The 23,748-nt window shown below is 42.0% G+C and overlaps 3 protein-coding genes across 8 annotated transcripts in view; 1 reads left to right on the top strand and 2 right to left on the bottom strand.

Moving 5' to 3' along the window:
- gse1b (Gse1 coiled-coil protein b) overlaps positions 1–10,497 on the top strand; it is a 188,610-nt gene extending 178,113 nt beyond the window's left edge. For all 5 annotated transcript variants that reach the window (XM_049565113.1, XM_049565121.1, XM_049565142.1 and 2 more), the window contains 11 exons: positions 535–702; positions 841–1,205; positions 1,619–1,949; positions 3,874–4,511; positions 4,670–4,782; positions 4,879–5,146; positions 6,845–6,958; positions 7,143–7,517; positions 7,873–8,169; positions 8,759–8,862; positions 9,164–10,497. In XM_049565113.1, the coding sequence (XP_049421070.1) occupies positions 535–702; positions 841–1,205; positions 1,619–1,949; positions 3,874–4,511; positions 4,670–4,782; positions 4,879–5,146; positions 6,845–6,958; positions 7,143–7,517; positions 7,873–8,169; positions 8,759–8,862; positions 9,164–9,304 (2,914 nt within the window). In that variant the 3' untranslated portion in view covers positions 9,305–10,497. The remainder of the gene's footprint in view (positions 1–534; positions 703–840; positions 1,206–1,618; positions 1,950–3,873; positions 4,512–4,669; positions 4,783–4,878; positions 5,147–6,844; positions 6,959–7,142; positions 7,518–7,872; positions 8,170–8,758; positions 8,863–9,163) is intronic.
- A 1,844-nt stretch (positions 10,498–12,341) lies between these two features.
- On the bottom strand, positions 12,342–18,386 carry gins2 (GINS complex subunit 2). 2 transcript variants are annotated; one of them, XR_007448312.1, is made up of 6 exons: positions 17,955–18,386; positions 17,556–17,670; positions 13,972–14,071; positions 13,699–13,825; positions 13,409–13,506; positions 13,054–13,187 (listed from the first exon to the last, which is right to left on the bottom strand). XR_007448312.1 is itself a non-coding variant. In XM_049565852.1 (5 exons), the coding sequence occupies exons 1-5, from the start codon at positions 18,042–18,044 to the stop codon at positions 13,059–13,061; spliced, it is 561 nt and encodes a 186-aa protein (XP_049421809.1). In that variant the 5' UTR covers positions 18,045–18,386; the 3' UTR covers positions 12,342–13,058. The 2 variants fall into 2 exon arrangements, 1 of the variants encoding a protein (XP_049421809.1); XM_049565852.1 differs by lacking the exon at positions 13,409–13,506 and having other exon boundaries at positions 12,342–13,187.
- Positions 18,387–19,739: 1,353 nt separating this feature from the next.
- On the bottom strand, positions 19,740–23,734 carry emc8 (ER membrane protein complex subunit 8). Its single transcript, XM_049565831.1, has 5 exons — positions 23,195–23,734; positions 22,620–22,696; positions 22,444–22,513; positions 21,171–21,265; positions 19,740–21,034 (listed from the first exon to the last, which is right to left on the bottom strand). The coding sequence occupies exons 1-5, from the start codon at positions 23,405–23,407 to the stop codon at positions 20,875–20,877; spliced, it is 615 nt and encodes a 204-aa protein (XP_049421788.1). The 5' UTR covers positions 23,408–23,734; the 3' UTR covers positions 19,740–20,874.
- Between the last annotated feature and the right edge of the window lie 14 nt (positions 23,735–23,748).

The raw sequence follows: 23,748 nt of genomic DNA on the forward strand, positions 1-23,748 counted from the left end.
CTTGATAGTGTTCTTTATAGGAGTGACAGCCCACTGATCTTGCAGAGAAACACAGCAGCATTAAATCTATGTGCAGGTTTTTTTTAACAATGCATTCATCTCATATGCACACTACGTATGATCATGTAGACTTTATGTGTATGAGATGGACCCTTGCTTGCTTTGGGCTATCACACAGGCTGTGTGCCCCTGGTCTGTCAACCCAGTAAGATCAGAGGACTGCAGCACCCATCACACACTGTGCTGTAATGGATTTAATGAGGGGATGAGCAGTGGATGTCACACACATACACAACAACACACAGTTGTGCATCAACACACAGCACAGTCTCCTGCTAGCTGCTGTGTGGTGATTGAGGTTAGCTGACAGATCCTGCTTCTTTCTTGAAAGATGGAAGACCCTGTGATGTCGCTTCTTTGGGAGATGGAGGCGCGCAGGTTAATGAAAGTGAATGCTGCACTGTCACACGGAGAGACTGACTTCTCCTCTTTCTCCCTTTTTTTTTTTTTTTAATTGCAATCCTTATCTCCCAGGATGGATGACCCATTCTGCCTCTCTGCTTTGAGGTCACCTTTCTATCAGCTTCCAGGAGGGGGAGCTTTACCTCCCATCCATCCCTCTGCTGTTCACATGCACCTACCCGGGGTCCGCTACCCTGGAGACTTCACGCACCCGTCTCTGTCAGCACTGCAGTCTGAGAGGTACAGTCTCCTTCACTCATGTATACGTACAGTCACATGCGTGTGTACAGCAGATCTCAACAGCATTAAATGATTTCTGTCTGATTTCACTGACGTCCTCTTTCTTCTTCTGTCCCTTTGTCCATTTTTGCCTTTTAGGCTTCAGCTGGAGGATGAGCTGCGGCAGAGAGAGAGGGAGCGTGAACGGGAGCGCGAGCGTGAGAAGGAGAGAGAGCGCGAGGCGGAGAGGGAAAAAGAGCGGGAGAGGGAACGAGAGAGGGAGCGAGAGCGGGAGAAGGAGCTGGAGAGGGAGAGAGAGCGCGAGCGGGAAAGGGAGCGCGAGAGAGAGCGGGAGAGGGAGAGAGAAAGAGAGAAGGAGCTGGAGAGGCAAAAGGAGAGAGCACTGAGGGAGAAGGAGCTGCAGGCGTCCAAGGCCATGGAGAGCCACTATCTGGCTGAGCTCCATGCCATGAGGGGGCCGGAGGACCGAACCAAGCCTGAGAGACTCACTCCTAATCGGGCTGGTATGTGTCAGTGCTGTCCCTGGAGATTCCTCAAGCTACAGCCATACTGACTATAAACACTTCTCCCTGTAAACACCTTATATCAAAGAGAGCTGAAACAATTAGTCGATTAGTGTTTTAATCTGCACCAATTAATGATTTTCAGATAATAGTTTAAGTTATTTCTTAAGCTGTTTCTTAAAAGAATGTTCTTTTTTTCCTTGTGTACAATAGCAAACTGAATATTTTGGGGTTTTAGCTGTCAGACAAAACAAGTGATTCAGAGACATCACCTTGCTCTCTTATCCACTTGTGAATGCTATGTTTCCCCTTTTTATGTCATTTTATAGACAGAATTAAGAAAATAATAGTCAGATAAAAACAATCACTAGTTGCACCCCTGACATCAATATCTGACCTTTCTCCCTCCACAGATAAAACCAAAGAGCCCGTCCCACCAGCTCCCAAACCAGTCCCGCCAGGACTCCATTCGTCAATGATCCAATCACATCATCCCATCCCCGGTCTAATCTCAGGCCATGGCCTCTACGTGGGCTCCAGCGGTGTAGGGACTGCACTCTCTGCCTCAATGATCGCTCAGAGGACCAATGAGGAGGAGAGGTGGTTGGCACGGCAACGCAAGCTGCGGCAGGAGAAAGAGGACCGTCAGTACCAGGTGTCTGAATTCCGCCAGCAGGTTCTGGAGCAGCACCTGGACTTGGGCCGGCCAGCTGACGCAGCAGATCATAGGACAGACTCACACAGGTGAGGCAACACTCATGAGGGTAAACTCGCCGCAGTCCAGCCATCATGTATGAAAATTTCAAACCCATTTCTTGTTTTTTACCACATGCCACGGTAGTATTTATTTCCACATGATGTGGCAATTGCAGAGTTGTTTTGCCCATGTTATCTGATAGAGACAAGAACTTCTGGGGTTGCCTGATATCAGACAGAATTGTCAACTCACTACACTCAGTTTCAATCTTCATCTAACGCCATTTTAATTCCACACTGATGCATAGCCATGTCAACATACCTGGGGTTTTAAGAGTGGAGTGTAGCGCAGTAAAACAAACTATGATGTCAGGCGATATTGAGAAGACTTGTCGATATAGAACGGCCTTGATAGCAGCGTCTGTCTTTTGTGTAGTGCCATTGTTCTTATCTCTCCTCATTGGTTCTGGCCAGCACTTGACTACGCTTGACAACAGTTTGACAGCCGTTAGTCCCACCCATAGTGCTGATTGGCTACAGTGCTCACTGGTCGTTGTCATGTCACAGTGCCAGACGAATCAGTCAACTTGAACTCTGTGGAGGTGGTGGATTCAAAGGTCTGGACTCAGTCAAGATCTGGGGTCTCTGTGACACTAAAAATGCGTGCCTGCTTTCAGTGCAAACCCTCTTTCAGGGGTGTTTGGCTGTCTATCTTTTCCAGTCTTATAGGGACAGTTGTGCCTGTGTTCTGAAGCCTCAGAAGCTGGCAGGCTTTAGAAGTTTGTTTTCTGGCAGGACTGGAAAAAGATAAACCCTGTCAGAAGCATCACATCTACTCTATTTCCGTCCGTGCTTCCTTCTAGGCCTGACATGTAGGCAAACAGGCAACTATGTTTAGGTGTTGATGCAGGGTGTAAAGCAGGGTCCTGATGACTGCTGTTTCGTGAGTGCTAGGTAGGGGTTTCAAACAGGCAGCAAGTGGGACGGCTAAGATACACAAAGGCTAATTCTCAGCTAATCCTCTCAACCTTGCACAGCGTAAGCCCCCTGCTTACCCTCCTTTGTTACTGTGCCTGTGTTTGTGTTGTTGTGTGCGATTCAGAAGTGAGGCTGTGGTTAATGCTGAACTGGAAGGACAGGGGAGATACACACGTCTGCTATCAGTAACCCTACGGTATAATCGCAGAATCACAGCTCGCAGGCTGCAGATTGCAGATAACACACATTTACTCACTCAGTCACACACACACACACACACACACACACACACACACACACAGAAATGCAAACACAAACATAATTTGACTGGTCATGCAGTCTGCGCTCCTGCCAGGTTTGATTTGGAAAGATGCTTGAGACAGTGTCCATCAGCCATCTGCCTTTCTTTCTACTGTACTGTTGCCATTTCTTTTCCACCACTATATCATTATTTCTTTAAAAAGTCTCTTTTCACTCTTATTCTCCCTTTACATATATATTATTTTTTTCTCTCTCATATCCTTGACTATGATTCCTTTTCTAGCAATACGCCATTTTCCTTACCCACACTGTGTCGGCCCTTTTCTTCTCTGCCTACCTGTCTGTCAGGAGAATATTTCTCCTGGCCTCTTTCTTAGTAGCCTGCTCTCTGGACTTGCTCTCTTCCTCTCTGCGTGTGCATGCATGCCACACTACAAGGACCTGACAGATCAAAAACAGGCCTGTATATCTGGAGGACACTGTGTGCCTTGGCCACATCCTCACTCTGCTCTGGGCTACTCTGTCTGGGCTTGATAACACTGCTTTGCACAGACACACAAACCCACAGACACAGTGACAGGGATGAAAGGAAATAGGCAATGCATATAAACACTCTGTCTTTATGTTGCATGCGTGATTGTAAAACACCATAAATCAAATTTTGAGGTGATATGGGTGCTGTGCTGTATTTCCAACAGATAAATCTCACCCCTCTTCCATTGTACATCCACAGATCCATACCAAATCACCATGAACCAGGAAGCCGGGACCTCCATCCTCACTTAGGCGCCCCTCCACCCCTCATTTCCCCCAAACCTCCCCAGCCACCTCGTGAACACCACCCTCCCACCACCCTGTGGAACCCTGCATCTCTCATAGAAACTGCCTCAGAGTCCAGACGCAACCACGAGCCCTCAGGGATGGGACACTATGAGCTCAGTCGGCTTCCTCCAGGACCCTCCAAATATGAGGACGGAGCACGAAGGAGAGAAGGGGGAGCGATGGAGAAGTATCCCCCGCTTAGAGGTCCTCCGGGCTTGCCGGAACCCAGCACATTCCTTGCTGATCTGGAGAAGTCCACTCAGACCTTCTTCAGCCAGCAGAGGGCATCACTGTCCCTGACCAGCCAGTATGAATTGGAGGGAGCCATGAAAAGCAATGCTGGATTAAAGAGCCTCCAGGGACACCCAGGGCACAGTAGACATGGACAAGGGCTAGGAATGGTTGCCGGGCCAGGGATGGGACAGGTAGCCACACTGGGGATGGGTCCAGACGCAATGCTGATCTATGATGAATTCCTTCAGCAGCACCGAAGGCCTGTCAGCAAGCTGGACCTGGAAGAGAAGAGGAGAAGGGAGGCCAGGGAGAAAGGTACTCACCATACTCTGCATACTGTTGCACTACAGCTTATCCCATGTACTCTTACATGCTTTGAAAAATCATAGACTATATCTTGTTTTATGTAACAGTCAACTTTTTTAGTGGATTTAAAAGTGGGGTGTCAGTAGTGACCTCTGTGCCTGCTGCAGGTTACTACTATGAGCTGGATGACTCATATGATGAGAGTGACGAGGAGGAGGTGAGAGCCCATCTCAGGAGAGTAGCAGAGCAGCCCCCACTCAAACTGGATGACTCCACAGAGGTAAAACACCTGCCAACACATTCCCTCTCTGTGCTTTCCACAAGCACTAAATAAATATCTTTAACAAATATCTTTTTTTTCTGCCTCTCCGCACAGAAATTGGACTTCCTGGGAGTGTTCGGCCTGACCACAGTGGGCCGGCGAGATGAGCTGGTGCAGCAGAAGAGAAGGAAAAGGAGGAGGAGGCTCAGAGAGCGCAGTCCCTCACCACCTGCCTCGCACTCGAAACGCACTCCTCCCCCTCCTCCCCAACTCAGCACGCGCTTCACTCCCGAGGAAATGGACCGAGCACCAGAGCTGGAGGATAAGAAGCGGTTCCTCACCACGTTTAAACTGTCCCATGTCACTGTACAGCAGAGGAGAGGTAAAGGAATTTATATTTGTAGTTGTAATACACAGATTTAGCGCAGTCTAAGGAGCACATACTCCACCCCACACTTAATTTTTAAAGGAGCCATGTCCACCAAAGTGTTTTTCCTGAGGCCAGCATATCTTTTGAATTCTTTGCAATGGGAGCGCCACCATTTGCTGTTTTTGTCTGAGCTCTGAGAGTTGGAAAAATGTTACATTTTGGGTAAAACTCTGTGTTCATCATCGTCACTTTTTACTCAGCTGGCCAGTCACAGTGGAGGGACAGATACCACAAAGACCAACTGTCACATCATACATGTACAGGCGCTGAACAACAACAATGGAGGAGAAATATGCTGTATATATGTTAATATATATGTTTTACTCTTATGAACCCACATAGACTGGCAGGTTTGTTCTCTTTCCTTATGTGCTTCAGCCCTCCTTTCATCCAGAGCAAGTACTCTACCTTGTGCCAACATTTTCATTTCTGTAGATATTCCGTATTATAACAACAAGACGCAACCAAAGTGCCTCAGTTAAAAAATCAAGCGCACCTAGCAGGATGTTCGCTGAGGAGCGCCTGCCATTTCAGCTGGGGAAAAAATGCTTTGGTGGACATGGCCCCCTTGGTCACGTTTAAAAATGCTCTTTAAATCAACGGCGAATATATATATATATTGCTTCTGTCTAACAGCTACTCTTAATGCGAGTCTTCAGTGTTGCTAACCAACCGTTTTGTTTAATTATGTTTCAAGAATTACATTAATTAGTGGAAGAATTAAGTGTGTTTAACAATGCCTCGTAGCTATTCTTGATTAAATAAACTATAGCTTCCTTATTGTTTAAGTAAAGAATTGCTAAAACTAACTCCATGCCTTCCATGGTACAATATTGGAATTAAAAGAAGTGAAATGTTTTTTACTGATATTGAAAAATACTGTAACATTAGCGCGAGGCAGAGCATGCATGAGTGTGCCTCAGCAGGCTAGTTAGAAACCATCGCATTATAGAACTGACCCAGTGCCCTTTACATGCCTCGCAAACATCTCCATCCATTACTCATATCATGTCTCTCCTCTTTGACATCTCATTTCGGCAGAGTTAAGAAGAAGACTGATTGCATGCTCATTTGGCTTTTAGAAAGTAGCAGTCATTCTCAGTCAGCTCTGCAGCCTGCTGACGCTTCACTTTAGCTGAGCTCTGCCTGCTTTACATGCGCTGCCGTCTCATTAATATGTTGACTCAAGCCTTGAAGGAAACCTTAAAGGGGGTCAAACAATGATCATGTCAACCTCAAACCCCGAATTATATGCAGCATATTTTAAACAATGTATGTATAATGTAATGCTTTACTTTGCCCTAGTTAGAAAGGTTGACTTGTGTCAAGGTTCCTTTGCACTTGCATTCACACACACATGCACACACACGTTCTGACAAGGAATTGGGAGTGGCAGCAGTGGGCTTACAGTGATCCTCGTCTAATCCCCTTGATTTACTGTTTGCTGCCCATAGATGGCAGCACACTGCCTCCCACACTATCAGGCCACACTCAACCTCCTGTAACACACACACACACACACACACACACACACACACACACACACACACACACACACACACATACTGGGAGAAATAGATGCCTCTGAAATAGTGAATAAGATACATACGGACAAGTCTAACTTATCTTCTCTGTTTCTCTGTCTCTTAGATAATGAAAGAGTGGTGGAGCTGCTTCAAGCCATTAAAGAAAAGAGCGTAACCTTGGATACCATCAGACACGCCCCTCATCCGCTATGTAAGAGCCCTCCAGCACAGATTTCTGGTGAGACACATGCTAATGACCATAAACTCACTCACTGTCTCATTCCTAAAGTATTGGGTTTGTGTGGTATTTATTCATTTGTATGATGCGTCTTAAGTAACTACAGTCTCTAATTGCAGTGTTCCATCTGTAGTAATGTGGATCTTGACCTCATCATGACTAACCCGTGTTCAAATGATTGCAGATTCTGCATTTCCCCAGCCTTCCTCTGAATCAGAAGGCCACCACAGTGTCAGACCGCATAGCCCCTCCCCACATTGCCCAGCATCCCCCAGTGGTCATCCAAAATCCCTTGGGGAGACATTAAGACCAAAGGAACCCCCTTCTCCAGCTGTCTACCCAGACAAGGCCCGGGGGCCCAGTGAGGGACCCATCTCCAAGAGGAGCTCCAGCCTGCTGAACAGCTTGCGGCCCCCACTCCCCCTGCAGGCTAAAGAGGGCCTCCACAGCGTCAATGGGCGCACCAAACCCTGGGACAGCTTCACCCCGGAGGAATTTGCCCAGCAGTTCCACGAATCAGTGCTTCAGTCCACTCAGAAGGCTCTGCAGAAACATAAAGGTAAGCTGAGCAAGCCTCGGAGATCTGTCTGTGATGGTGGCAAATGAGACCAACTTTTAGCAATAAGACTAAAGGTACAAACTACAGGTATGCCAGGAACATCTTTTTCCCCCAAAAATTCCCCACTTCAAATGGTTTTCAGTGCAGTTTTTTTGAGGATGACATCTTGGCCTTCTTTGAAATTTTTCTGGCATTTTATAGACCAATCAATCAATCGAGAAAATAATCAGCAGATAAACTTATAATGGAAATAAACGCTTTCCGTATCCCCAGCTGAATGAACTAATCCTTTCATCGTTATTAAAATGAATAAATATTGATGAAAATATGACAAAACCTCCTGCTCGTCTTTCAGGTGGAGCCACAGGGATGTCGGAGTCATCCCACCTCCAGGAGTCCTCTGTTCACTACAACATTCCAGAGCTTCAGAGCGCCCCCGGCCGACTGCCGCAGCCACATTCACAATCACACCCTCAGCCCAACGGGCAGCACTTCTCCGTAGCCCTACACCGGGAGGCCTCAGGGACGAGAGAAGACCTTTCGGGTCCGGACGACTCTGAGGAGGAGGAGGAAGAGGAGGAAGAGGAGGCTCCTGTGTCCAAGTGGCAGGGGATTGAATCTATATTTGAAGCTTATCAGGAATACGTTGAAGGTGAGGAGCTGTAGTGAACATGCGGTGGTTCTGTTGGTGCTACTAAAAATCTCATAGCTCTGTTTAATTATGTAGGTTTCACATCCTCTACCTCTGAAAATGCTGTCAATATCTTATAGTATAGGTTCATAATTTAGTGTTTCTTTTTATTTCTTTAAACTGTCTTCATCTTGAAGCAGTTTGTTTGATGGTGGTAATCAATACAAATGAATAGGCTTGAGTTATAGCAGTTGTTGTAATGTTCTCTCGTCACTAGAGGGCGGTATTTATCCTCCTTCAACGCAACATGTTCAGATAAAATGTATCATCAGGATGTGTACCAGAAATATAGTCATCAGAAGTTGAATGCCGCTCTGACCAATTCCAGTCTATACAACACACAGTTTCAGTGGTGTGTTTTATTTCCTTATAGACATGAAGATAAATGCATCTGAAGACAATTTCTGGTAAATTAGCCTTCCAGCGTCTGCTGGTTAGATGACACATGGTCTAGATTCTGCAAACAGGTCAATGTTTACTGTTCCAAGGCTTCATTTGTTTTCTCTAATCACCACCCCTCTTTTTTCTCTCATTCGGTGTTGTCCTTCAGAGCAAAGCTTGGAGCGACAAGTGTTGCAGAGCCAGTGTCGAAGACTAGAAGCTCAGAACTACAACCTCAGTCTGACTGCTGAGCAGCTGTCTCATAGCATGGGGGTAAGATGCATACACACACACACACACACACACACACACACACACACACACACACACACACACATATTGCGCCTTCTGACACACTCAAAGCCTAGACTCATCAAAACCTACCTATTTTTTAAAGCATAAATTAGATACACCTCTGCAATCCTTGCATGCTTTCCCTCTTGAAAAATGATCTTATATGAATGACAGCACCTTAATCTTAATTTTTTTCCCCCATTGATGCCATGTAACTGAAACACATCTGACTGCTGTAACTTTGTGTTAACACCTTCTCTCTGCTGCTCTGCTCATGTAGGAGCTGATGTCCCAGAGACAGAAGCTGGCAGTGGAAAGGGAGAAGCTACAAGCAGAGCTGGAGCACTTCAGGAAGTGTTTGACGCTGCCACAGACGCACTGGCCGAGAGGCGGCCATTACAAGGGCTACCCTCCCAGGTGACCCCAACACGCCGACCTGATGGCCCCCAGGCCCCCGGCCACCTCCCCTTTCAGACTGACACCCAGAGTTTATTTTTCATGGCCTGGTCCACATGGCTCCATGGAGGAGAATATGGCTGGAAAGATAAGATGAATGAGTGAATGGAGTGAATGGATGATGGATGAATGCACAGGAGACAGGACCATACAGTGAAGGACAGGCAGTCTTTGGATTGTGGCCAGCCAGGGACTGTGCCACGAGCCACTAACGTGTGCCAATGTAGCCAACCCCGTGAGCATGGGGCAGGAGTACCTGAAGATCAACACACACACACACACACAAATACACACACACGCACCTGCTTTTCACACATTCTTCAGTCCCCACTGCTCCATTGTTCAGTCCCTGCATCCCTCACCGCCACAGCTACACAGACAATCCTGCCAATGAGGGAGCAGCTGCCCCAGGAAGGGTGTCGTCAAGAGAATTGAATGCTCCAAAGGCTTCAGGCCAGTTGGGACTGATTTCTATCACAGTGGCCACGTGAGCTTTTGAACTGGAAATGCACTTAAGAATAAAAAGCTGAAGAACTACCTGGTGGTACTGTGTTACAACAAAGAACTGTTCAAATTAGGGAAGAACTTAGAAAAATGCACATTTTTGGAAAGAATTAACGAAATGTTTTATTTCGAAATAGAAAATTTGAGAATAAGAATTTTAAAAGGTGCTTCAGCCTTGTATTGTATATAATATGAAGACTTAAAAGAATTTTGTATGTTTTTATTACTTTAATCATTGTTCTTTTAAAGAAAAAGCCTGCCATTTTTATATGTTTATGCTTTTTTTTTTTTCTTTTTTTTTTTGGGTTGGAAAAGAAAGCCTTGCTTTTAGTGTTTGTACTGCTGCTGGCCAGAACAGCTCATTTTAACAGAGTGAGGGAGAAACAGGATACACTGCTTCTCTTACTCTCTCCTGACCCAGCCACAACCACCTCATCTGGCATCTGAGCTCAGCAAAGCTTATTTAAAGGTCTGGAGACATGGCTCCTGCCCTCTCATCCCCCCTTCTTCACCGTTACATGTGTCTCTCTGTTTGAACGCCCATCAACAACTCCTCAGCTTCACTGCTGCTAGCATGACTAGTTAGCTTGAGATATTCTCATACATACAGAAACCAGTTGAGATCCGCAGTGACGTTTTTTTTTGGTTTTTTTTACGTTCCTCACTTGACATACTTGATTATTTTGTGAACACATGAAGATTCTCTTAAGCAGCCAGCGGATGGAACTGGTTCTTGATGCTTTATCCTACCATTGGACCTTTCACCTCACTTTGTACGACATCATACACCATTGGACTCGAACAAAATGATGGTTTGCATAACGCCTTACAAGCCCTTATCAGCAGCAGCCACGAGAGGACATAGTGCCAAAATTTAAAAACGGTAGCATTTTGGATTCATTTTCAGCTGAGTTGCAATTAGGTAGCCAAACATTCAAACCAGAGTAGCCATCTTCCACTGCTGAACACCTTCGACCCCAATCATTTTACCCCCTTTTTAGGTCCCCGCTATCCAAAGTTGCCAACATATGATATTGGTCAATTCAACCTGGGCATTCCCTGGTACATATAACATCAGATAGGTTTGCTTTACCTAGCCTCACTCATTTACTCCTGCTCTGTTTTACACTGACTCTCGCCTGTAACTCGCGCTGCCTCAGCCTTATGGTTTCATGTGCGATTGGAGACCCCAGAGGCCAGTCAGGAGGTGCATAGATGATTGTGGTGTTAAGAGCGGGGGGGATTTTGGTACTTCAAAGTGAAAAACACGTAATCAACTTTGTGCATAAAGTGAATTTATAAAACTGAAGCACAGCTTACCCCCCACATACAGTATATGAATAAGTGCCTCAAGAATTTGGGAGCATGTGAATGAGTTGCAGTCCACACAGCGGACGTTCTACACACAACACCAGTGATCAGGGACTTTACATTTTACATTAAAGTGTCTACTGTATGTCTCACACCTTTCAAATATGTGCATGCCAAGAACCGACACAGAATTCCTTTATCTAAACGCGTCTCCGAGAACCAATTTAAATTGCGGCACCTTTTTTTATAAACGAGGCCCCCCCCAAGCCAGTTCAGAGGATCAGCTGGATACAGAGTGCAGTCTGACATTTTTACAAAGCTGAAGAGGCATGCTGAGGTAAGCTGCCAACGACCCTGGGGAGGAAGGTGCAGTACAGTGAGCCCCTCACACCCAGCCTCCCTGTGTCTCCAACCCACGCACGCCCATGCAATAGCCCCATTACTCAGTGGAGGATGTCTAGATGCTGTGAAATCCTGTTTTTAAAAATGTACTTGTTTGAATTCATTGTAATGTAATATATTCTTTGTTGAATGTAGTAATTAGGTATTTATGAATATATGGCTGTGATTTCAGACAAAAAAGAAAATAAAATATTTCAAAAATGTTAAATATCAACCTTCGCCTGTTTGTACATAGGAGGGAAGAACTCTAAAACTCATGCACATACATACATGTTTCTCTACCTTTCCTGGCACTGATTCTTTGTAGATGTGTGAATGTAGTACTTACCCATCATAACTCCTGGTTTTAGATTAAAATGGTAATGGGTCTTGTTTAGGCAGTGGGCTTCCCTCCCCACTAGCACATGCATTTTGGGTTTTAAAAATAGTTTTCGTTGCCCTGCACTTCAACACTGACCTCAGAATTGGAGTTGGACCTGGGATGCTGAGCTGTAGCTCCCAGCTGCTCTTAAATATTTCAGTTGGGTCAAATACAGGTAAAGTGTCCCATAGGGACTTAAATAGAGCTGCAATTACTAATTTATTACTTGTCAACTATTAAATAAATTTCAAACTAATTAAAAAAAAAAGTCAAAATTCTTAAATAACAGCTTCTATTTTTTGTTTTTTTTTTTCTTACATATGACGGTAAACTGAATATCTTCTCTTTGTGGACAACATGAGGCATTTGAGGACACCATCACAGACTTTGGGAGACATTGATCAACACTTTCCCCATTTTCTGACATTTTATCAAGCAAACAACTGATACATTAACTGAGAAAACAATCAACAGAGTATTTGACTAAGAAGCAAATTGTTAGTTGCAGGCCTAGTCTTAACTGAAGTAGATAATTACAAATTATTATTTCCAAAAATAATGAAAATTTGTTTACTTATTTTAAATACAGCAGCATCACTTTCAGAAATGTTTCCCTTGTGTCACTCAGTTTAAATTTCCCTGTATTCTAAAGTTGAAATATTCCTCAATAAATTTCCACAAAGGGGAAAAATGCACATCAAAGCCCTCAGTGACTTCTTTAAATGTCTTGTTTTATAATAGAGTATACTCACATACCATAGAAATACACACAAGTACATTTATTTGACACTGACATGTACAAAAATGGAGGCAGTTTTCATCTACAGCCAGCATCCTAAATTAAATTAAATACACACATATTTCAAACAGAAGATACACATGAAACCTCGATGCATTTCCTATGTACAGAGCTAACTCAAGTCTCACTCAAATATATAGGCCTTTAAAAAAGCTGAGTAAACATCAGTTAGCTTCAAACAGACCTCAGCATCCTGTGAACATGATTTCTGAGAGAACTGTCTTTTGAAGAGCCTGGTGAGTGAGCACAGGCCTCAGTCAGAGGCCGATCAGATGCTCAGTCCAAGGCTTTATATCTTGGGACGAGATCCAGACCTGTTCAGCAGGGCCTTGATCTCGTGGATCAATAGTCCATGAACTGTCCCTTGCTCGAACCAGGCTGCAGATTAGAACGCAGTTTGTACATGCAGTTAAGAGAGTCCAGGAGGAACGCTCGGATGGTATTGATCTCCATCAGAGTCAGGTTGTCCAGCTATAGAGGGAAAGGGAAGCAGAGGGAGACAGTGTTAAACATGTAAAAATAATATCTTCCTCTAATGACTGCTGTGAACACTTGCGCTCATATCTGCTGGATCTTAGTATGACAGGCAAACAGGAAGCACTGGGGTCACAAGATGAGGATAAAAAGATAATCCCACTTATTTTGCAAGACACTGTGACTGTGGCTGTTAATCCTCCACGGATCAACTTTACCTGATGAATACTTAGGTTGTCATCACTTGAAGAATTCCTAGGTGCTTACATTTCCTTCAATTGAACAAAACCTCCACTGACCATTTTTTGGACCTAGGCTACAAAACCAAAACATATTTATTTTCCCATCACAGCAGAGGAAGAAGTCCAGAAAATATCCACATTAAAGACACTAAAGCTACTGATTTTTGGCATTTCTCCTTTTTAAAAAATGCTGAATAATTTTCTAATTAATTAACAGTTTTCTGACACTAAATGCTCAGTGTGAGATTCTTCATCATCAGTTTTACCTTGGCGTGAGCCTCCAGCTGACTGATGAAGCTGTCGGCAGAGAGACGGAGTTTGGCAATACGCGTGTCCCAGATGTCTTTGACTAGTGTGCGGATCTCATCTGCTTTGGGGATGTTGTCAGACGCACTACAGAGACACACAAACCACCGTGTAAAGTAGAGCGTCACATACACAGACAATAAGAGAGCATTTAATTACTGTAAACACCATGAGCACTGTGAGACGGATGCTCTTATTTCTGCGTTGGAATTACTTGACTTTAAACAACTCACTAGTTCAGCAGCAGTTTGGTCAGCTCCATGTAGTAAGGGCTGGGAACAGGCGTGAAGGTGTCCTCTTTCCTCTCAAGCTCGCGTATCTCCTCCAGTTTCTCTGCACAGCATCAAAGCAGGAACGTCAGAAACAGTAATTTGATTAAGCACATTGCCAAATGGAAGAAATCAGCATAAATGACAACATCTCGCAGACGTGCCAGTCACACAAGTTCCAGTATTTTCAGCATCTTGTGCTCAAGATTTGATTTCTGCAGTGCTGGCATCTGTGCTCATTTAACAATGACAGTGAAAAAGGAACTGACAGGGTTCCTACATATTTTCCATTTCAAAATGCCATACTTTCCTAGAGTCCAATTTCCAGATCTCTTGGTAGATTTTTCAGACCATATCTGACATCTACGTACAAATGTTTATTATGTAAATAAATGGTTTTAAAATCCAACTTTTAAAATGCATGTTACAATCTGATTAAATATGCTATTGTGGTGCCAAACGCCAAACCTGGACAAGTTTATCTCTGCCCTGTGAGGAAGTAAACTAACTGGTGCTTCCTATACTAGTGTTTTTTTCCCTTAACATATTGAATAAATAATATTCTATTATTATTTCCACCCATATTTTTTGAATCTCCATTCAAATCATTTCATTTTCATAGCATCTGTGCTGCATTGTTTGTTCACTGTGTCCGTGGAAACGATGATGAACGCAGAATAAAAAGTCTGTTTACTTTTCTGATAACTACATCCCTGCATAACTCATAAATGTTAAGACAGGCTTAATATGTGGCTATTTGTGTTGCTATGTATATATGCAATTTAAAAATGTTGCCGCATTATCTGCCATTAAAAACATCCATTTATTTTGAGAAATCCTGAATTTTATATTTTAGAAAACAGAATAGGCACAACAGTCTGGAATCAAACATTTTTAGATACTGTCTTTTCATTTTTAAATACTTAACCAGATTATTTATCCTGCTGGCAATATTCTATATATCTACAAACCTGTGCGTCCTGTGCTGCAATGGATTCTTAGGGTGATATATCTTATTCTTTAGACATGCATAGTCGTCCAAACACAACTGAGAACACACCAATGAGCCATACTGTTGCACTGACAGACATGTGCCTGCATTTTGATGAACATAAACAGTTTATGTCCCACATACACACTGTCCTGCTGCTGTAAACAGTCTGGAACAAATTCACTATTTAATCTTGTTTGAGTAACATTGGCCGACAAAAGTCTAAATTTCTCAGGACATTATTTGTACTTTTTAAAAATTCGACTCTAAATGTGTGATTTTATTTTTAGATTATATATCTTTAGTGGGAAATGGAGATGTGCAAATAACAGCATAAGCTTGTTTCCCTCCTGTGAAGCACACTGATTTAATACACTGTCACTGGTGCTATGGAAAGCGCTCTATTCAGTTTGACAGTTTTGAAAGTTTTGCAGTTAAACTATGTTATTGTGCTAAAAAGAATAACTGAGAAGACAACAGATGTGACCGCTGCAGACCTTGCTCATATATTCTATCTTTGTCTCACACTAAAGAGCTTATAGGCCTACAGTTTTGGAACCTTGTCTGAGATTTTAAAAGAGGATCTGCAACCCTGCACTCTCACAGCAGTGTTTGGGGCTCTAGAGGACCTTAGTTCTCTGATCACTGGACAAGCTGATGTAGTGGCGTATGCATCTCTATTAGCTTGTCGCCCTAATCCCTGTCATCCTCTGTCTGGCTTTAAGACCTGGTATTTTCTCTTAAACTTGAGAAGATAAAATTCACTCTTAGTGGCTCTGAAGACTGTTTTTATAAGACATGGCAATGCTTGATAGTTTATTTAATAGCCTTCAAACACTCCCTCCTGAACGGGAGAGAAATATTATGTAATTGTACATTATTGCTATTCACTCTCACGCACTATTACTCAAAAGACCTTCTCCTCTTCTATCCTTTCTTTTATTTACTTATCCCCCTTTTTTCAACTGTATTTGATTTTTTTTTTTATATGGAATCAGTGTCACAGTGTGTTCAACCTGTTTCTCCATGGACTTTCAAGGTAGGGGCAGGAGGAGATGGGTGGGAGATGGGGAGGGATGTTTGTTACGACAATAAAAAAAAATGAAGGGAAAAGCATTGTTTCAATTGTAATTCTGTATGACTTGTAGTTGTCCTCAACAAAAAATGTTAGCAAAAAAAAAAAAAGAACAGAATAACGGAGAAAACTGTGATGAACACTCAAAGGACATAATTTTAAATATGAGAAAATTTTCACCTGATACCCAATAATAAGGAGTAAAATCAGTAAGTTAAATTAATGAACACCATGCTCCGACCACATTGACATTCAATGTTGTTTAAATATCTATCATGAAGTTAACACATGAGCCCAGAGTGACACTGATCCTTCACTACACCAGTAAGGTACATTAAGGCTTTGCACCTACATTTAATGCAGCATTTCTGTAGTAGTAGTAGTAGTATTAGTATCAGCAGTATTGCAGATATTATAATGACACACAAGCTTGTTGAACTTAAACTGCACACATGAAACTAATGAGGTTTGGGTCTTCGGACCGTCTTAAAGGGCTGCTAAACATTCTGCAATCCACCAGATGTTACTGTGTTTGCTGCCTGTGAAGCCCCAAAGCTTCAAATGTTTTTCAGCACTAACAGAAAGAAAACCCCAGAGCTTCATCGGGCTTCATTTACCCGTCCCCTGCAGGATCCAACAATGTCTGGGGCTGAGTGCCACAGAAAGGGTAAGGAAGTCTTAAAGTATCATGAGACAGACTGACGTGTAGCTGTTTTTTGTCTTTTTGTGGTATTTGTTGACAAAATGACAACAATTTTATTGAGGCCTTTCAAGCATTTTTAGGACAAAGGACAAAGCGCTTTCGGCCGTCCGGCCTTCATCAGTGTGAGGCCTCAATAAAATCTTTTTACCTGCTTACGGACATATCTGTGTGCGATCCTCAAACTGTTTTTGTTCTTGCTGGATATTTATTTGGACTACGCACCAGGAGGGTCAGAGCGCAGTGGCAATTTTTGAACGACAAAATGAAAACAATAAAATAATGCCAGCCCTATCCTGAGGCTCACAAGACTTTAATCTACACTGGGTTTTAAGAGTAGATAGTAACAACCTAACAAATGTCACAACTGATTTGCCTTGAAGCAAATCATCTTGTTGTATTGCCTGTGTCTGATTCTGGATGGCTGTCATCTTAAATCTTTTTTTATACTACAAAACATTGAGTCTATAACTTTTGTATATGAAGAAGAACATTTAAGGTTTACTCTCTTAAAACTCTGACATGTTAATTACACAAACAAAAATCAAAATAAGTTAAATGCAAATCCTACTGGAGATCCCAAAGTTTCTAAGGATACTACATCTGTAAGGCTGAATTCAGGTTTATGTGTTATAGTTATGAACAACATGGAATGATGCAGCCATGGATTAAACATTAAGTCTTAGTTTGTGAATATGTCACTCAATGTAAGGTTTATATGCCCTAAATAAAGAGTTGTAGCACACAAGAGAAGTTAATTCAAAGTGTTCATTGCATCTCACCAACATCCATCCAGGCAGGAGGAACAATCCTACACTTCTGTCTCTGCTTCAGGTTGAGGGCGAGCCACACAGGGACATCAACAGGCAGCCCAGGGTTGAAGGGACCCAGGTCACCCTGAGGACACAGATTTTAGCACCCAGTAAGTCACACAAAGAGCCACCCGACTCCAGTCTGCACAAACATATAACCACTGGTGTGTGTACATTAACCTTACAGGTGATCTGTCTAAATATACTGACGTCACACTGTAGCTACTGAGCAACTGTTAGGTCTGGCACATGCTAGCATTAAGCTAATGTGGCTAACATTGTGTGAATTATCAGTATGAGGCCAAACACCAACTGTTTAACCGTGTACAATAACACCATGACAAACACACTGAAACGTCACTTACTCACCCCGATCAGATAGATCCTGTCTAAACTGAAATTAGGTATTATCGTCACCATCTCTTTCTCGGCGAGGAACTCTACCTCAGATGCATCCATGGCTCTCTGTTTTAATAGATAAATTTGTTTCGGAAAACTTCTACCCTCACATTTGCACTGCTTCTCGTTCCCGCGCTGCAGCCTGAACGAACCTACAAGGGATACATAGGACGGGACAGCTACGTCATCAGCAGACACTGTATTGTTGCGCGGTGGTGACGTTTTACCGTCGTGTGCACTTCAACAACATCGGTTTCTCTTATAAGTAATTATCCCGACTTTGCGTATCTGAATCTTTAGAGAAATTGTACACTGAATGCTATTTTTTTTTAGCACGTCAACGGTCGGTTGGTAACGACGCAACTGTCTATTCCTTCATTATTTGCTTTGCTTGGGTCAGGTCACCATAGGAACCGGAAGTAAGACGTAGGTCATGTGACAGCAGCGACAGTTGCCGGTAAGCGCCACTAGGGGGCGACATTCGCCGAGTGATGAAACTGTGCCTTTACCATTTTACTTTACTAAAGTAGCCTACGTAAGTATTACTGTCAAAACGTTTTTATCTTATTTAATTTAATTTAATTTAAATTAACTTAATTTAAAAGTACTCGATGTGCACAATGTCCCCTTTTTCATATTGTTATGTTATATATTATAGTATTTGTGTAAGTGGCATATTGATGGTGTAGTTCATGTAGAAGCAACTCCAATCACTATATAGACTACTGTAGCCTTATTGCGATTTAATCTCTAAACTTATAAATTGCAAACTTGATTTTTTTTGCTATGTAAATATGCATACTAAAGTCAAAAGTACAATAATTTCACCCTGAAATGTGTATAATAGTACCCCTAAATTTGGTTATTACTACTAGCCTACTATACACCTAATGGTATCTATAATGCATTGATGATGTCTTACTATCAAGTATTTTATGTGTACTTCAAATCATACTGAATAATCCCTGTGCATATGGAGATGTTTCTTCTTTCCTAGCAAAAGTTAGAGTGGGATATATATATTCATTCCACAAAACATGTCTTTGCCCCACTATCAATTTATTTTTGTCAATTTTAAAAATTCATATCATGCCTAACAACGTTGGTGAATATGGAGAAGTTTCCTCTTTCCCATCTAATCAATCATCTGCCATACAATTTACCCACTCTCACTAATGCACAATCTCTGCCCTACCATCAAGTATTTTATATTGTGTGTACTTCAGATCATACATTATGACCCTGGTGAATATGGAGATGTTTCTTCTTTCCTAGCAAGAGTTATAGTGGGAAACACAATCTGTCAGGCTGTGTTTTTGATCTGTCATAAAATATATCCCCTCTCTATAATACACAGGTAATGCCCCACTATCAAGATTTTTACGTTCCTCCTTTGTAATGTATCTGGCATTTTTAAAATTATGTCATTTCCCACCAGGATTTCTGGTGTACAGAGGTACTCAATTTATCTATTGCCATTTTTTCCTGTATTTTCTATAACATATTATTCTCCATTCTACCAGTTCTGAGCAGGTAACATATGACCCTGACACACATTACTGATAGAGCAGCAAAGGCATTAATATTATCCTTAATGGACAATTTTAAAGCCAAACAAAACTTGACCAAAAGCTGAAACCCTGGAGTTTGTGGGTGAGTGTTTCTAAACTTGTTTCTGACCTTTTCTTAACTGTTAAGACAGTGGTAAGACACTAAGCAAGATAATTTACTTAACAAAACGAGTCTGACAAAGACTTAGTTTCAAAAGTTGGTTTCATTGTACATTCAGTTCATAAAATGTCTGTAAAAAATGTGACATCCAATAATTATTTATGTAATTAGCTCTTACTGATTCATCCTAATCTCAAATACAAAGAGAAGTCCTCATGTTAAGTATTTAAATGTTTTAACATTACTTATTAAATAGTAGGATTTAGAGTGGGCAATTAAGTATGAACAAAAACTATGATCTAATTCTTACAACAGATAACCAACATGAAACAAAATTCACACATTCCTGTAATCAGATTGAGCATGTTGCATTTCTGAACCTCCAAGAAAGCCAAAATGCCAGCGTGTGTATATGTATCACCCACAATGACACTCTGAAGCACACCAGGGATGAGAACAGGAGACATACATCATAGAAATATTTGCATTAATAATTTAAAAGGTCGTAAGCTCTTAAGTCAATCATCCCATTATTATTACTGGTGCATCTGCAGAACTCAAGTGGCAGGTGAACTACAGTCAGAGAAGACAAAACTTAAGATTCCTGTCTCTCTGGTTCTATGTCATCTAAATACTCTTCCTTTTTATTCTAATATGTGTTTAATGTTTAATCAAACTGCCCACAAACATCTTCAGAGTACAGTTTACATGTGAATTTTGTTTCAGGGCTTTAAACAAACTAGACATTTCATAAAAACATGTATCTTTATCAATCTCAGTAGTACAATCATCTCCTTAAATGTTTTAATAATTTAGGACTTGATCTCTGTATGGCTACTGGCTGTAAAATTTAAGAGGAAAAAATAGATCAAAGACTCTAGAATTTAACTTTATGCACACGACTATGAATAAACACAAACCAATGCAGAAAAAGAAAACATTAAGTTGCAGTCAAAAACACAATTGCCTCCATCACCTCAGCATCACCTTGCAAAGGTGGACACATGCCAACAGTGCACATATGGCGCTTGCCCTTGAGAGATTTCGGCCTAACCGGTCAATGCTCCGCAAGCTGCCCTCAGTATGAGGGGCTTTTGTTGGAACAATGAACATGCGTTCAGCATTTTCGTACTCCTGTGCTACACTATAGGCAGCATCATGCATGCTGAAACGGCGGCAACATCGGTCTTCGTGTCCATGGTGCTCCGGACCGACTCTCTTAGCACAGATCCAGGACGGACTTGTTGATCACAGGGTTGGTCCAGTCGTTCCTCAGATCATCCAAGTGATTGTCAAAGTCAATCAAGTTCTCGTACGACCTGCCCTCTAACAGAGCAGATGTGATTTTCTGTGCTTCGCTCCAGTCCTCAAAACACTCACTGGAAGACAGAGGAAAACATCAGTTTAGCAATTGCACCTAAAACACATCTACACAATTTTATACTGAGGCTATGGTCGAGGTTGCACACTCAGTACAGTCTTCAGTGAAATAGCTCTGAACACAGAGACACTTACTGAGTTACATCTCTGCTTTTCCACTTGTTTTCATGATGGTCATAGATATGCACAATGGGCTCAAAACAGCTCATTGTTAATCTACTGTTGTCCAGCTGAGGGAAGAACACAGAAAAAACATACAAGGGATTAAAGCACCACACCAATATTTCACGTTTCAGGGAAATCACTACTAATTCTGTAAACTTTACGATGCTGTTAAACATTTTAAAAATGTGCCATATAATTATAGATTGATTGTGTTTCTAATACCTTCCAGATAGCCGACTGCATTTCGTCATTTCGCCTGTACATTATTAACATATATTCCAGAAATTGCTTTATGTATGTAACCTATCACAATGAAAATATTGTTGCTTTTCATTCAAATAACACTAGCACTGGACGATGATACAGGATTTAGTGACATCTAGCAGTCTGCAATCCTTACTGAAACTTCTCCCATGTGCCAAGTGTGAACTCCTGGTTACAATTCCTTCAGAGTTCACTGTTCAAGTGGTTTTTACTGGGGGCCAAATTATCTACAGGGGTTTCTTCGTCACCCAAACAAACAGGCCAGGTGATTGAAACCAGTAAAAGACACTGATTAAAGCACTTTAATGTTACAAATCAGTGTTTTTCCTACGCTGTCTCAGACCTGCTGCTGGCTCAGCACCTGCTAATGTGTGCTCTGCTTTCCCTCTGATAACTAAAGATCCAGACGTTCAGAAGGTATTTCCCAGTGGCCAAATTATCCAGTGATTACCCAGTGATTTTATCCAGTAAAAACACTGATTAAAGCATTTTCACGTTTAAAAATGAACTGAACCTTAAAGAGCACAGACTTTTTGAAAAAGCATCTTCAAGATCCATGCATGTAGGTGCAAGTGAGAGGCACCAGCATCCTTAACTTGAGAGGCAGCACATTTACAGCAGCCTAAAAATGCAAGAACATAACAAACTCACATAAACCCTTTTCAGTTTGTTTATACATGAATGTTCCTTGTTATCACTAAACTGCATATCAAATTTCAGACTGTGGAGCTGAATGCTTGCTGTGACAATTGACCCATTTAAGATTCTCAGACTATGTAAGTTGATTTTTTTTCTTCACCATACTGAACTAAAACTAATGGCTGCCTGGAAGGTAGGGTGAACACATTTCTTTAACTAAAATTGTACCAAATGTTTTGAAAATTCAGAAAGTCAGCAGTTAATAATAACTTGAAATATGTGTACAAAAAAAAACATACCAGCACAGATCATTAACACCAGCCTAATCATGTACTATTACCATAACAATTGCTGCGTCACTGAAGTTCTCAGAGATTCTGGCAGCCACTTTTTCTGCAACTTGGTTGGGTCTGCAAGAGAGAGGACAAAATAGTTAGTGCATCAGAGCCCAGAGGAGTTTGGGGCGTGGTTTGAAGCTGGTTGTTTTCCTGTTGGTGTGCATTCTGATATTGGTACCTCGAATCCTTTGTGCGTTCATTGGCTTGATAATACGCAGCGATGACGTAGTTATTTTCTTTACACCAAGTATCGATCTGGCACAGGAGCAGAAGTGAAACCAACGTGAACGGACAGAAGGACAACAGAGGTCAGACCAAAATCATTTTCAATAAGAGAAACAAAGACATTGAACTACACTTGATGACACTGTACTTTAATGAATGTAATCTAAAACCCTGCAATATAACAATTGATTTTAAAGGTTGGAATGATTAGTTTTTAAGTGTTCAACATTATTGTCATTTTGTGGTGCCATTTTGTTATTCTAAGAGGTGACTCTAATATTTAGTTTACCCTAAATTATATAGATAGGAGGGGCAAAATATTAAAAACACCTGTTGTGTAAGGCAGTGCAATTCAACAGCACCACAGCCTACCATACGACCATGAAGTTTAATCACAGCACCTTTAAACAGTATCAACAAAAGCTGAACTTTTGCTTTGCTGGCTGGTGTATCAGACTGTACTAGTTTTAGCTAAGTGAACCCAATACACGTAAAACTGAGTGTATATTTTATTTGACGGCTACTTACCAGTTTCAAAGCTACTTCTAGCATTGGTGCCAGAGCAAGAGTACCGTGAAACAGCGGCACACAGTCCACACACAAGACTGGTTCACTGTGGCTGTCTTTCTTTTTCTCCTTCGTTTTTTCTGCCACCAGTAATCCATTAACGGCGCAGTGGGGGTACTTGGCAGCATGTAAAACCAGTTTACAGTAAGCCTGGCTTGTGAGCTGAATAGGCATCTTTATAAGGAAATCGACACAGTCCGTAAAAAGACAGCTCCTGTCAGAGAAGTTGATTGGCTACACGTAGAGCAGAGACCGCTGCCTGTGCTGCTACCGTTAGCTAACGTCACATATAATGCCCAGAGGAAAGTGGATATCTACCTCAGCAGTCACCTTACTGCTAAAATATGTGGCTGACGCTATGCTTGCTAACACCAACATGTAACGTTTAGCTTTACTATTAGCAAAAAATACAAATTTGTTTTCATGCCGAATGAATTACTCAAGAAATCTAACTAGCCATCGAAGCTAATCTTACTTCCACCTTCGACTCGTTTCTGCAGCACCGGTGGTGCCGT

This window comes from Epinephelus fuscoguttatus, linkage group LG2, assembly GCF_011397635.1.
Source record: "Epinephelus fuscoguttatus linkage group LG2, E.fuscoguttatus.final_Chr_v1".
Classification (NCBI taxonomy): domain Eukaryota; kingdom Metazoa; phylum Chordata; class Actinopteri; order Perciformes; family Serranidae; genus Epinephelus; species Epinephelus fuscoguttatus.